This window comes from Erythrolamprus reginae, chromosome 1 (genome assembly GCF_031021105.1).
Source record: "Erythrolamprus reginae isolate rEryReg1 chromosome 1, rEryReg1.hap1, whole genome shotgun sequence".
NCBI lineage: Eukaryota > Metazoa > Chordata > Lepidosauria > Squamata > Dipsadidae > Erythrolamprus > Erythrolamprus reginae.
In genome coordinates this window covers 138,019,152-138,034,734 of record NC_091950.1, presented here as the reverse complement: position 1 = coordinate 138,034,734, position 15,583 = coordinate 138,019,152, and the positions used below count along the sequence as shown (strand labels likewise).

The window sequence follows — 15,583 nt, the reverse complement described above, 5'->3', positions numbered from 1 at the left end:
TGCTTATGTTTGAATTCATTTGCTTCTACACTAATAAGAGAAAGTTTGACTTTCTGTCCCTACAGTGTCACGGTTTGTGAAGTACACAGGGTATGGAAATGCTGCCGGTCTTCTGGCAGCACGAGGCCTCATGGCTGGAGGACAGACAGAAGGAGAATACTCTGAGGATGAAGATACTGATACAGAGGAATACAAGGAAGCAAAACCCAAGTAGGGATGCATTTCATGCTTTGCTTCCATGATCTTTGCTTCTGCTTCTTTGGTGCAAATCCCTGTGGTATCTGGATGTTAGAATCTTAGCATCGATGAGATAGAATGAACCTTGTACTGTATTTTTTGGAGTATAAGACACATCAGAATATAAGATGTACCTTAGTTTTGGGGGAGGAAAAAAAAGGGGGGGGAATCTGCCTCTGCCCCCCAGCAATTTGCCTCCCAGATCTTTAAAATTGATGTGGCTTTCTGGAAGTATAGTTATTCTCTGCTATTTAAAAGAAGATACAATAGCACTGGACCTCTTCAGATCAAGCATTTATTTTGAAAAGTTTCTTCATTTTGTTAAGTTGTCTAGAGCAATAATAAAGCAGTCTTTAAAAAACAAATAATAATTTGAATATTCTATAGACATTTATGGATATTGACTTACCTCCTTGCATCCAGTTTCAGCAGTTTCATTAGCACAAGAAAATAAAATTCTGCTTCTTCCTCTCCCACCCAACAAGTCTCAGAGAGAGGCGGCATAGAAATAATAATAATAATAATTAATAATAATAATATTCAATTCAATTCAATTTATTAGATTTGTATGCCACCCCTCTCCGAAGACTATAATAATAATAATAATAATAATAATAATAATAATAATAATAATAATAATTATTATTATTATTATTATTATTTGCTTCCTTGCAGATAGTTTCACTTTCAGTTTTAGCACGTGGCCTGCCTGCAGCCTCCCGAATCAACTGTGGGTTAGAAAGGTGAAAATCAGTTGCTTGTGCTAATCAGGCTCTGTGCTGTTTGCTGCAGGGAGCTAAATAGCTGGGAGGCAGAAGCCAAAGGGTGGGGTGGCTAGGTGGAGCTACATTCCGTGTATAAGACGCACCCAAGGTTTCACCCTCTTTTTGGGGGTAAAAAGGTGCGTGTTATACTCTGAAAAATACGGTAAGTCATTTTCAGGAATCAATTAAATCAACTAGCCTCTCTATGAATATCAGAGCTATTTTACAAAGCCCACTTTGTTACTTAAGAGCTTTTATCATAAAAATACCTCTTGATAATCAGTTGAATCTCATTTTTAGTTTTTTTTTAAAAAGACCTATTGCTCTTTGATTGCCCCTGGTTCATTTTATTATTTGATTTCTCTTACGTTTCTTCTATTTGCATCTTTGTTCAATGGTCCCTTTCACTTCTTGCCAAGTTATTCACAAATAGACAATTCCTTTTACCTCCAGCTCTTGACCTAATTGACAGTGACGGTTATCAAGAGTCAACTTCCCAATAGATACTCACAAAGTTATACTCTAGGTATTTTGTCATTTTCTTTTTAATTACATCTTTTTAATTACATAAAGCAGGAGGGAAATATAATGTAATATGTAGTCTTCCTGCTTTAACTTTCTTCCAATTTTTCTGCACACATGTATTGTACATTTACATACATCCACTTAATGTGTAGAAAAGCAATTGCTCTATGTAAGATGTATTAAACTGGGAATTTCCTTGTAATTTTAGAAGCAAGGATAGTAATGGAAAATTGATGGCCAAAACTGAATTAACAATAATAATGGAATGGATATGTTTTGGGGAGAGAAACACATCATTATCTGCCTATTCCGTATAGTTCTTCTTCATTTTAGTAGCATGTGATTGTGTTAATCAAATGAATATCAGAGTTATATTTTTAGGCTACTCACCATACCTATTTTACTCTTATCCAGCGGTGGATGGCTCACGGTTCGGACTGGTTCTTAGAACCTGTAGTGCCGGTAGTGGGAGGCTCCGCCACCCACCCAGGATGCTTCTGCATAAAATATTTTACATACCACCACTACTCTTAACCATTTAAAACATCCAAGAAGATAATATACGATATACATTTTGATAATGATGTTTATCATACCTTCCAAGTCCCTGTGCCCTTTTGATTTTTACGAGTGGGAAAGCTAATCATAAATTACCTTCCTGAAGGGAAAAAAAAATGAAGAATTGGATTTGTTGATTGATTGTGTTTCATATATTCTACCTTCTCTTCTTTGGGTTACTACGTGATTCAACTATTTAGCATTAATCCTATTACTGGACGTGTGGAGGAAAAGCTTCCCAATCCTATGGAAGGGATGACGGATGAACAGAAGGAGCTTGAAGCAATGAAACTGGTGAACATGTTTGACAAACTCTCCAGGTACTAAATGCTTCAGGGTAATTATCCAGAAATGGATTTTTAGTAGGTGAACAGGCTGAAAGAAAGCAAATTGATTAAATCAAAACCTCTAAGATACAAAATTGCAATGGATTCAGACATGTTATTTCGATTTACTACATTTACTTTGGACTAATTTGCTATTTCGTTTGAGGGTCCTATTAACATTGGAAGAAATGTCTGCAGGCAACTGTGAACCCAGTGGATGGTTGAAGAGACTGATTTCTTCTTCACTTGCCTGTATTACTATAATCTCTGCACTGAAAAGGGCTGAGATGATGCCTTGCCTTTACACTTCAGTAGAATTATCCAGGACAGCTTGACTATAATAGTTATCATACCATGGTTTTTGAAACATGTTTTGTTTCACTGAAAAATCTTGCTATATGTGAAATGGGAAGTTTTAAGAGGTGAAAAATAGGAAGTCTCTGACAAAGATATCAGATATCAGCTGAAATGATATCTCAAATGAATGATTGCAGAGCAATTTTCCGGTTAGCTCAATAGAGGATGTTAGAGCTATTAATTTTCACAATTACCAGTGGCAATTCTAACATTGGCTTGGCCTTACTACAGAACATTAGAGATTCCAAAACCATTTTTGGCTGAGTTCACGCATCGTACTAAATAGTAATGTGATTAATTAATTAATTAGATTTGTATGCCGCCCCTCTCCGTAGACTCGGAGTGGCTCACAAGTTTTGCAGGGGGATATGACTTGGCATACCACTTTAATTTTGTTTGGGTTTTGAAATTCTGTTTGGATTCTGTGAGCATTAAAATGCTTGAGCCATATGAGGAAAGCAAAATTTTATTACTTTAAACATCCTAATGGCTATCAGAAGAATTTGCATTCCATATTATTTAGTAATATCTCCTGAAGAACATTTATGTTTGAAGTGTTTGCTTTCCAAGACCTTCACAGAACTGAGATTCAGGAAACTTAATCATGTTTCTTTGATAGTTAAAAGGATCTTAATAGGTTCGCCACACATAGGTTCTAAATTCAGTATGGATTTCGGTAAAGGTTTTAAAAAACTGAGCTGAAAAATACATCTGATTGGGGCCAAGACGAATTACAAACCTCTTAAGAGTTTTTTCATATAAAACAAAACAGCAATCACATTTCCAAGTGTCTGTTTAGAATCTTTCTCATATCTTCTTCAAAAAATGTCTTAGCAAAACCAGTCCCAGTACATGCATTGTGGATCAATCTCTGAAAATGTTAGGATTGTTTTTATTAGGAGTACTGTAATGTTTTCTTTCAATTTTAATAAAAGAATGCAGATTCTCACACAAGATCTTCACAGCTTAAATTGATGAATGAACACTTCATTATATTCACTTGTCAGAAGGCATGTTGTGACAATTTCTATAAGGCTTTTCTCTAGGGTGAAATTATTTTTCATCCCTGTAATTTCTTTTTTTTCTCCTTTGAAGACAGCAAATCATCAGACCTATGGGCCTGGATCCTGAGGGCAATTTAAGCTCTATCAATGTAACCTCCCTGGATGAAGCTATTCATCAGATAGCTGAGCAGAGGTTATCATCTGATTCTGATTTGGAAATAGACTGAGTCACCCTCCGCTATTTCTCACAAGTCTATGGACCTGCTATTGTCTCTATATATCAGGACTGATCTTCTGATACAAATATCTGGAAAAAGACTTTCGATGGCTTAGATTCCTCCACCCAGATCCATCTAATTTCTGTTTCGGCAGCCCTACAGCACTTTTTCAGTTGAAAGATTTTTATAGTTTTGTCTTTCTAAATGTCTTTTTTCCTCATTGTTTAAGAGTCTCACCCTCTGATGCATTCCAAAGACTTTCCAGCAGATTGGCAAGGATGCAGGAGAGGGTGGTTTTAATAAGCTTATAGCACATGAAACACTAAGAGTACATACATGTAGTCAATTGTTTAGGGAGAAAAAAATTGTATGAATTAGGGATTTATATTAGTCCCTGGGCTAAGCACAACATTTAAAAACTGTTATGATTGATACACACAGGAACTGTAGGCAAATATGAATGTGTACGTATAGTATACATGTCTAGAAATATAGTATTGTGAACACATTTTTATGAATGTATTGTGTGACAATCAATGTAGTTGCATACCATTCTTTTTAGAACAAGTTAAGGATTACTAACTGTTTTCAGAATCCTTGGAACAACAGATTTTACAGCAATGGGTAAGTTTAGTTCAGTCGTTAGCAAAACATGTTTTAAATTAAGTTTAAGGACTTTAAAAAACCCTGTTTGATTAAATAGCAAATAAATTATTAGAATATTGATTTGGAAAATTACAAATAGTATAAGATAATTCCTGATAAATTTGAAATAAAATAATATTTTGAAATTTTTTATTTTGAAATAAAATTAGAAATTAATTATAAAAATCCTTTCCCAGGGAAAATACTGTCCTTTTGAATTCTTTAACAAAACATTGTAAGAATTTTAAAAATTGGATGCCAGAAAGAACTGAAAGTTACAATTAAAGAAGAGGACATTTAAACTTGACTTCTAGTATAGAATGGAACAAAATACTGTAAGATTGGACTTTTAGAGGGATATTTGTGAACAATAGCACAAAAGTTAATTTTCAGAATGTCTGCTGTTATAAATAGACTGTTTAAAAGATGTTATGGAAGAGGAACAAGTTTTCCTGGATAAGACTGAAATGACCTAAAAATAATTTAAAAGTGACAGGCTACACAAATGATATAGAAAAAAAATGCTATACTCGATATACAAATAACAAACGAAAAGAATCTTGATAGCTACCCTGTATTGGATTTACAAGAGATTTGTTAAAGTTTTGAAAAATTTTGTGAGGGGGAAAAATCAAGTTCTAAAATGTTATTTGAAGGGATTAAAAATCAAGTTTGTTAAAAATAAAAGGTAGAAATATAAAGTTAGTTTATTTGATCAAGTTAAAATAAATATATATGGTAATGCTTAATGGACTTTTGTTGATCTGGACTAATGAAGTTTTAAGGATTTTTGGATGAGATTAGATCTAGAAAGAGATAATTTGTATTTTAAGAGAAGATAGAAAGATATTAAAATTGTTTATGCATGTGATAAAGGAGGGGAATCATTTCTTTATATTCATTTTCCTTACATTTTTCTTTTGTGTTTTCTGCATTTTTTCTGTACATTTTAATTTTTTTCCTAGTTTGTATTAGCATTTACATTTTTAATTGTAATGTTTAATAAAATTACCACCCAAAATAAAATATGGGAATATATGGGAAATACAGAGATGTATTTGGTCCACAATGAAGTATATATAGATACAGTATTTGAAGTAGGACTTTGATCTTTTCAGTTGTAACATCACATTTGTGTTCCTCTTCCTACATGTTTAGTTGTCTGAAATAACATTGTTCTTGGTACTTTTGAGATAAAAGACTGCTTTATTTCCATAAATAATCTGCTTTATTTTCTGTATTTTGATAGCATTTTGCATTCACAGGTTACTTTTATCCTTTACCCTAATTTAAACTTTCCAGATTAGAAAGTAATTCCATTTCCCAGCTTGTTTTCATTTTACTAGCAGTTTAAAATTTAGCACAAATGTAAATTAAAAATTTTCATTGAATAAACAAACACTTCCAATACCAAGATGTGTACTTTTGTCCATAGTTCCCTCTAAGCTGAGCAGTGAGCAATCGCTCACTTAAAAATCATCATCAACTCAGAGTTTTCCAAACCTGCCCAGAAGCCGAGAGGGAAAGAGTGAGAGGGAAGGAGAGAGGGAGGAAGAGAGAGAAACAGATAGAAAAAAGAGAGGAAGGAAAAGAGAAAGAAAATCAAAATCTAGTTTGAAACTAGCTCAACTATTTAAGTGGCATTTTGATATTGATAGAGTTGCCCTATTATGAGCTCACTGTTATAGACACACAGTACAGTATTTTATTTTGAAATTCTCTGAGGCAAAACAGGGTGGGTTTTTATTTGTTTGTTTGTTTATTTGTTTATTTATTTATTATTTCTGTGCCGCCCAGTCCCAAAGGGACTGCCGCTCAGACACTATACTTTTCCGCCCACCCCCCCAAAAAATTAGAGGGAACACTGCTTTTGTCTATAATTATTTGGGTGGTGATTTTTAAAAAACATGATATTTATATAAAATGTAAAGATGTAAAGCATAGCTAAATATTACAGTCAAGACAACATTTAGATGAAAGGGGAAGAACAACATATCAATTTCATTAATTACCATATTTTTTGGACTACGAAGCACTGGACTATAAGGTGCACCTAGGTTTAGAGGAGGAGAACAAGAAAAAAATAGTTTTTTACCTCTGCATATCCCATTTTTGCCCTCCCCAGCATCCAGAAACACTCTGCAGGCCAAAAACAGCACATCTCTTTTAAGAGGATAATAAACAGGAAACTAGTTAACTGATATTGAATTTGCTGAGTGGATTCATCCAAAGGTTAATTCAGTTTCATCAATCCATCAAACGATTCAACCAAAGGTTGAATGGTTTGATGGATTGATGAAACTGAATTATAAGGTTTTTTTGAAATATAAGTATTAAATAAAATCAAGGGCAGAGAATAAAAGCTTTAATTAGTCAAAAGAAATACTAAGTTATTGTTAAAATAATTTTATTTTGCTTTAAATTGAACTATAGTCGCAAATGCTACACATTCATCCAGCAGCTACACTATAGCATTCTTGTATATGGTAGTTCTTACTAGAAATGTTGATGCATAAACAAGTTATCTTCTCAAATTACATAAGTGTTATCTGCGAATTAAAATGCACATTATTTTAAGAACTTTTTCTTTACACGCTGATAAATAAATACAGCTGGAATTCACTTCTGATAAAAACTGCACTCCCAAATTGATTTCTTCCAAATGGGTAGAAAATTGTGGATCCTGTATGAATGAAATAATACTCTTGTTGAGGCATTGACTAAAACACCCCAGATCTGTGATACTTTTTAAATCTCAGAAATAATCTAAGTGGAAAAACGTAAAAAAATGGGAGAAAATTAATGCCTTCTAAAAGGGAGATAGCATTTACATTGAAAATGATTACAGCTTATATTCATAGAAAATTAAATACAAATTATTTGCAGGATCCAATCTGGGTTGGTCACCAGGACCAAATATTTAATCTTCATCAAATTATTTTATTTTCATTTCCCCAACGGGTTTGAGAATATGCCCTACTCTGAGGCATCAAAAATGTCCAAGAAGTTAAATTATCTCCAGATAGTTCTTACCGTTACCTATCAAGTGTACAACCCCCCCCCCCCATCTTTTCACCCCAATCTTGAATTCATCACTATAACCTTTGGTTGAGGCACAGTTCTTGAAGAATTAAATCTTTTCAAAAATAGAGAATATACTTCTACTTCTTCTTTATATCCAGCTGAAAACACAAAAAACATGGATTATTACAACCCACACCAACTATTGAGATACCCCTCCCCGCCCCAAGAAATAGAAGTGAGGAAGTAAAGACTGTAGGCGGCCCAGAGTTTTTGGAGAAGGGCGGCATACAAATCTAATTAATAAATAAATTTAGTTGAACAAAATCATTACCGCCAAATGGTAAAATAACTGCACAAAGAAGAACCAATTTTAACCACGCTTCTGTTTACCTGAACCTGAGCAGAATGGGCTGGCGTTTTGCATATCATTCTGGATTGTTAGACAAAATATGTTTAACGTATATCTGTATGGCCTTCTCTCAAAACAGAGTGATGCTCATTTTGCATAATTGGCACAGGCTGCACATGGGTTGGGAGTGTGCTGTGGTACATTGTGAGTGCAAAGAAGCCAAGGAAGGGGGCACAGGTTCACACGAGTATAGGGACATGGACGGAAGGTACAGGTTGATACAAGGACAGGGAAACAAAAAGGATTTGGTACAGTGAGCAGAAGGTGGGAAACTGACCAGAACTTTCCCTGCCAACTCCCTATTGCCTTTGCTTCTGAGAAGCCTGTACAAGTGGCAATCTTATGAGTGCAGGATGCTGCAACTTTTGTGAGTATGAACTGGTTGCCAAGCAAGCACGTAGCAATCGTGTGATTCTAGGGTGGTTGCAATGGCCTGGAAATTAGAGGAACTATCTTAAGTACCATTCAATCAGTTCTACTGCAACTTTGGTCATTGAATGAGTGGTTGATATGCAAGGAATACCCAAACTACAATGTTATTGTTTCCAAATCTCAAGTTTCACTCTGAAAAAGCAAAATGTTACTGAAATAAATTATAAAATACATAATCATTCCCCTTGAGTTATCCAAGATGGAAAGTGATAGCATCCTATGGAATTAGTTGGCTATAACAAATGTAAAGAAAATAAACCTATATGACTATGATAAATAGTCTGATGGATAAAACTGTAGTCTATATTGATTAAAGTCTTATCCTTAATTGTATTGTTTTCAAAAATTCCAGCCAACAAAATAAAAAGTGTGAGAGGCAAAGTTTTCAAATCAAAATGACATACCTTTTCTTTTTCCTTTTTTATTAGTTCCTGTAATTCCTCTTTCCAGCCTAACAGTTCTACCACTTTTTCTACTCCACTGATTACATCTCCTAGTTCAGCTACATCATTGTGCTGCGACTGGACCGCAAATGGCCCCACCAGGTCTCGATTGATCAGAACACGGGGCACAGAACCACGGACAGCTCCTGCCAGACTAGCAAAGGGCTCCACCTAAAAGAAAGCATTAGAAAAGAGTGTAGGGAGTTGTCTCTCTCGTAAAGTTAAAATTGATGCATTTTAGGGTATTTTTTCTAAAAAAAAAAAAGCTGTAGATTTTCAAATGCTAAACTGAAAGCTCACGCCACACTTCTCCTGAATTTGCCCACACCATATGAGTCGTGCGCAAATCACAGGATACTAAAAATGGTACTGTCAATATTTAAGATGATGATACATTAATATGCTGATTTTCCTAAGAGCCCTTAAAAGATATTTGAGTGAAACCTTCTAGCAAGAAGGCCTGCAATATTATTCCTATGGGAGAAGACAGCTGAAGATAATTAAATCTTAAGACTTTACAGCAGAGGTATCCAACCTTGACAATTTTAAGACTTTAGGACTTCAGCTCCCAGAATTCCTCAGCCAGCATGGGGAAGTCTGGGAGCTGAAGTCCATAGGTCTTAAAATTGCCAACATTGGAACCCATTCTACAATAATGAACCTAAAACTCTGAAATTCCTTCCCATCTTTTTTGTTGATTGTTGAACTGCCCCCTTCTCATTCCCTTGACTTCTCATGGCTTTTCTCTCTGTTCTCCAGAGTCTCTGCATCACTTTGTCTTAAAAACCTATCTCTTAGTCTCTTCCCATGATTATGATAGCCAGACCTCAAGGGAGGTTCCAACGATAAAAAGCAAGTCTGCCATAGGAAAATCTGCCAAATGCAAGAAGAATCGATGAGGGAGCTCTTCTCCAAAGAATATAATGTCAGGCTTCACCACTCCAGTGCAAACAGGGCATTTGGGAATTTTGTCCGTCATCACATCCCCCTGAAATGAAGTCAGATAATAGAGATATAAGTTCCCAATCAAGCAGCACAAGCCACAAAACTGACATCACAACTGAGGACAGCGCACACCAAAACTGCAATAAAAGCCAAAGAAATCCCACGAGCCTGCTGAAACAAAGATCTAGGATCCAGTTGAAATACGCGGATCCACCTGAGAAGAGGAACCAGTGAGTTTGGCAGCTACTGTGATTTCTTAGCCTGCCCAGTAGAAGGAGGCCTAGCCTACGAATACGAGCAGCCAGGAAAAGCTGAGAGTTGGAGGAGCATTACTGGCTAGTTGTCTTTGTCTTTATCAATGTCTGCTCTGCATTTTGGAGAAATCACACTGCTAAATTCGCTGTTACATGAGAAAAGATGTTGATCTCGGATTGTCTCATGAGTTATGTGGGGTAAGGGAGATGCTCTCGTGAAGTGAGGGTAAAGATGAGGAGCAGGTATCTCCATTGGCTGGCGTTCTAATAGGACAAGGATTTAAAGAATTGAAATGTTACCTTTCTGGAGGCCTGGAATCAACAGAAGCAGGCTGACTGTACATTTGCATTAAAAATGAAATACGTAATACATATACTATTATATATGTTTTTAATATTAGATTTGTTCCACTGCTATATTGTTTTTATTACTGTTGTGAGCCACCCCAAGTCTTCGGAGAGCGGCAGCATACAAATCTAATTAATAATAATAATAATAATAATAATAATAATAATAATAATAATAATATTCCTGGAATGCTGTTATCTGCTGCACTTGACTTACCCTGAAATCCTCTCCTGAATATGATCTTCGACAGACAGTACACGTAGCAGTAGCAAATGTGCCATGAGCTTCAACTAATTTATCTGGAGGAATCCCAGCAACTAGAACACACAAGGTAAGATTTCCTGCTCTTCACCAAGTCAAAGGTATTTAAAATGGGTGATCCCTCATCACCACCACCACCACCACCACTATTATTACTATATAATCCGCTTTCAATTTATCTTCTCAGAGCCAGTGGCAAGAGGCTCACCTCTCTCCAGCCCATCAATATTTTGTGTGTAGAGGCGCAGAAGGAGCCCTTTGTCAAACAGAAGTCGAAGAAAATAATGGGCATAGTTTGGTCTGTAATTGCCAGGGTACAACTCCTTAGCTAACCTGAAGAAAGGCTTGGGATTCTGGAAAAAGTAGCTAAGTTCAAATATGGCTTCAGGATATGGAATATTATACTGCTGAACGTTACTGTATAGTCCACTCCCAGGAGACCTGCAAAAAGAGTAGTAGAGTAAAATTAGAATAATGATAGGCCAGGAAACCAAGTTCACTCAAGGGTTCTCTATCTTATGGTCCACTATTTCTATGGGATATTTTTTTAAAAAAAAAAGTGGCTCGTATAAATAAAGGCAAGCACAGGATTAGGAACACAGCCCCAAGTTAGAAAGCAGATTTATTAAGATGATATATCAGGACAAAGTCTACCATATATTACAGATCTATGAACTGGTCAAGTGGAAGTACCCAGGGTGGGAACAATTATTGTTCCAGAAGAGCTCACATATACTGTTTTCTCTGTATATGAAATCCAAATCTATATTTGGATTTGGATATTTGGATACCAACTGCAGTTGATATCTCTGATTTAACCAAAATTCCTCCCATACATTTGTCAATTCATACAATGTCTGCCTAACTTCTTAGTCATTGTTCAACCCAATGAATGTGTGAGGGGGATCCACAAATTGGCACTCAAAAGCCTTAAAAAGAGAAATGCCTTAAATACCTAATCCAAAAAATCAATATGGTTACAGTTTAAAAGAAAGGAAAGTGGCAAATACATTTTATTTTTCATTCCGAAGAAAATAATTACATCCAGAATGTTCCAGGTTATAAGTATTTTGACAAGGAAAACATTATCCCAAGAAGTCACCACAGAATACAGAACATCTGTTGGACTTAATGAGTATGGGATAGGCTAGATTTGCTTTAAGGAAGCAGCTCACCTCGCCCAACTTTAAGACAGCGTCAGCAGATATTTAATTGGTTCCTGCTGCTGTCCAAAAGTCATCAAGCACAACAAGCAACACAAGCATTCTAATAGCATCACCTGAGACAACAGAAATGACTGGCCTACCTGGTAAAATGAATTAATACACAGGTAGTGCTTGTGTAACATTTACTTGCTCAGCAATTGCTTAAAATTACAGTGAGTCTGAACAAGGAGTATTTACGATGAGTCATTTGGTTACAACTGTTGCAACATTCTTGCACACACACAAGTGCTTGGCAACCAGCTTGCATTTATGATAGTGCAGCATCTCATGGTGAAATCATTATGGTTTGAAACCTTCATTGATGGCTTCTGTAACTAATGACAATGACTGCTGGAACTGCCATTGTAAATCAGCACAATTATGTGACATTGCACTTTACAACCATGCCATTTAGCAACCAGGTTTTTGTCCCAATTACTATTGGTAAAGACCAATTATAAGATGAGATAATTTTTAATTTGCAACTAATTTACAAATTCAGGTCAGTTTGATCTGGTGGCTAAAGTGTTAGATCACGAGTGGGAAAACATGAGCTTTAGTCTTGATCTAAGCATGGAAAGCCAGCTGGATAACGTTGGCCCAGTTACTCCCTCTCAACCTTAAGAAAATGGCAATGCTAAAACAGTTCTGAAAATGTTTCTCAAATAACCACATAATCAGGAATCAAATCTGATTGAATGCTATGATTATGATCCCGCTATATAGAGCGCTGGTGAGACCACATTTAGAATACTGTGTTCAGTTCTGGAGACCTCACCTACAAAAAGATATTGACAAAATTGAACGGGTCCAAAGACGGGCTACAAGAATGGTGGAAGGTCTTAAGCATAAAACGTTTCAGGAAAGACTTAATGAACTCAATCTGTATAGTCTGGAGGACAGAAGGAAAAGGGGGGACATGATCGAAACATTTAAATATGTTAAAGGGTTAAATAAGGTCCAGGAGGGAAGTGTTTTTAATAGGAAAGTGAACACAAGAACAAGGGGACACAATCTGAAGTTAGTTGGGGGAAAGATCAAAAGCAACATGAGAAAATATTATTTTACTGAAAGAGTAGTAGATCCTTGGAACAAACTTCCAGCAGACGTGGTAGATAAATCCACAGTAACTGAATTTAAACATGCCTGGGATAAACATATATCCATCCTAAGATAAAATACAGAAAATAGTATAAGGGCAGACTAGATGGACCATGAGGTCTTTTTCTGCCGTCAGACTTCTATGTTTCTAAACAAACAACAAACAAACAAACTGAGTTAATGTCTGAGAATAGCAAGATCAACTGAAAGAAAAGTAAAAGGCCAAATGATTCTTGATCAATACTAATATTATTGTTAGCAATACAATCATTCTTGAGGACCTCCAAAGAAACCCTTGAAGATACAACATTTTATGTAGCCCAACCATCTTTCTTGCAAAGAATTATTACACTACTAATTAAAAGAGGAAACGAGGCTTTCTGTTGGGAGAGGCTGAAAAATAACATTGACATTTCCCTGCAGTTAAAAAACCCCGCTCTATTTGAGCCACTGATATTTAAACACATGATAAAAGCTACATGACAGTATGTCACCTACTGAAAACAGGTTTCATGGATGACCATTCTTGTGTCTTGGCGAAATGGATGCTTATTTGGTTAAGCTGGCAAAGCCATATGAGTAGTTCTCTACAGTACCTGAAATCTGGAATCCCACTCGGGGTACTGAGTCCTGCTCCAGCCATCACTACTATCCTATGGCATTCTTTCTTCCGGATGCGTTCCATCACATCTCTTAGGCTGAGCTTCTTATTTCCACCATTATTTTCTCCTCGGCCAATTCCAAAAAACACTCTTGAGAATGTGGATAAGGATAGGAACCTTGTTCCCTGGATCCTGTAGGCAACATAATCGGTAAGTATGCTTTAGTTAATAAAGAAGCACACTTATTGGGGGGGATGGATAAGTACCAATATTCTATTCCAATTCATGATTTATAGAAATACTCATCCCTGGATTGTTATCTAATACAGTGTTCCCTTGATTTTCGTGGGGGATGCGTTCCGAGACCGCCCGTGAAAGTCGAATTTCCGTGAAGTAGAGATGCGGAAGTAAATACACTATTTTTGGCTATGAACAGTGTCACAAGCCTTCCCTTAACACTTTAAACCCCTAAATTACAGTTTCCCATTCCCTTAGCAACCATTTACTCACCATGTTTATTTATTAAAATTTATTTTTTTTTTAAATTATTAAAGGCGGACGAACGTTTGGCGATGACATATGATGTCATCGGGCAGGAAAAAACTTGGTATAGGGGAAAAAACGCAAAGTATTTTTTTAATTAATATTTTTGAAAAACCGTGGTATAGGCTTTTCGTAAAGTTCGAACCCGCGAAAATCGAGGGAACACTGTACAGTCAAAAAATGATCAGCATGAGTTTTTCCTCTTCCTTTGATGCAAAGTTGAAGCAATCTCCACCCAGCATTTAACTGACAAAAAAACCCCTCCCTATCCGATCATACAGCTTTCTGTTACCATTGCCAGTTCCTATTGTCTCTCATTCAAATAATTGCTATCACTTGATTTCCTTAATAAAGGATGATATTGCCTAAGAAATTTTATACAAATTGTCCTTGGTCCATGCCAAGGTAAAGCAAAAAACAACACCAGATCAGCCAAGGATGACTTAGGGCTTTCTCATTCATGGACTTAATGCAAGTGGAACGTAACACCATGCGGCTAGAGTAAAAAAAGAAGAACTTATTGGGCATATTTGCACCATAGTTAGGTTCAATGAAGTGTTTTTAATGATTACATAATTCCATTTAAAGTTAAGGCCAAAACAGACAATCAATGTTATCATTTCTCATATAGCATAAGTTTGCTAGCTCCTACTTTTTATGCAAAAAAGCACTTTTTATATGTTAAAACATGGTATTCACCAAGATTTTTTTTTTTTTTTTGCTTTTGGGGATGCTTTGATAACTTTCAAAAGCAGGGTATTATATATACCATATCTAAGCAGGGTATTATATATACCGTATCTGCATGATTAAAGCTGATTAAAGTTTAATCGCTAACAACAAAGTTGGGTCTTGATATGCAGTATCAAAATATTTACTTGAATGGAGGCAACATCTGAAATATATTACTGTAACTTCCCTTCAATTAGCACTAACACAATTTCAGACACAAAAAGTGACATTGGCCAAACATGACAGCCATTCTCCTAAGTCTTACTCTGCTGACGAGTCTGTCTCTGTCAGAGCAGCAATGTAGAAGGCATCTCATGCTATCTGTTCTCCTAACCAACTTATTTTGCTGTGCTTGCTGTACTATTTAAAACCTGTTCTGAAAAAGAAGTCTACAGAATCCCATAAAACTGAATTCTTATGGAAAACAGCGACGACAGCTCTGAAAAATACTCTGTATATTGAACTCAACCCATCATAAACAATTCCTTCACAGTATCATCATTAAATGGGAACTATTTTGTCCTTGTAACAAAATATTTTACATTAGCTTAAAATAACTTTAAATTCTATTAAATATTCTTTTTAAATTGTATGTCTGATAAGTGTATGCTGTGTTATAACCTATGGACTGGAATAAAGTACCGTATTT

At 35.8% G+C, this 15,583-nt stretch overlaps 3 protein-coding genes across 9 annotated transcripts in view; 1 reads left to right on the top strand and 2 right to left on the bottom strand.

The window, feature by feature from the left end:
* RIC8A (RIC8 guanine nucleotide exchange factor A) overlaps window positions 1-6,048 on the top strand; it is a 35,200-nt gene extending 29,152 nt beyond the window's left edge. For both annotated transcript variants that reach the window (XM_070766342.1, XM_070766351.1), the window contains exons 9-11: window positions 66-210; window positions 2,285-2,404; window positions 3,863-6,048. In XM_070766342.1, the coding sequence (XP_070622443.1) occupies window positions 66-210; window positions 2,285-2,404; window positions 3,863-3,998 (401 nt within the window). In that variant the 3' untranslated portion in view covers window positions 3,999-6,048. The remainder of the gene's footprint in view (window positions 1-65; window positions 211-2,284; window positions 2,405-3,862) is intronic.
* The window catches only part of LOC139175661 (veficolin-1-like), a 940,898-nt gene that overhangs the window by 872,651 nt on the left and 52,664 nt on the right, over window positions 1-15,583 (bottom strand). The window lies entirely within an intron of this gene.
* The window catches only part of SIRT3 (sirtuin 3), a 19,751-nt gene continuing 11,192 nt past the window's right edge, over window positions 7,025-15,583 (bottom strand). For 5 of the 6 annotated variants that reach the window (XM_070766361.1, XM_070766399.1, XM_070766377.1 and 2 more), the window contains 6 exons: window positions 13,654-13,851; window positions 10,960-11,192; window positions 10,707-10,807; window positions 9,769-9,930; window positions 8,904-9,113; window positions 7,025-7,816 (listed from right to left, as the gene is read on the bottom strand). In XM_070766361.1, coding sequence (XP_070622462.1) covers window positions 7,796-7,816; window positions 8,904-9,113; window positions 9,769-9,930; window positions 10,707-10,807; window positions 10,960-11,192; window positions 13,654-13,851 — 925 coding nt within the window. In that variant the 3' untranslated portion in view covers window positions 7,025-7,795. Of the gene's footprint in view, window positions 7,817-8,903; window positions 9,114-9,657; window positions 9,931-10,706; window positions 10,808-10,959; window positions 11,193-13,653; window positions 13,852-15,583 lie in introns of those variants that run through there. The other variant, XM_070766392.1, reaches the window with a different exon arrangement.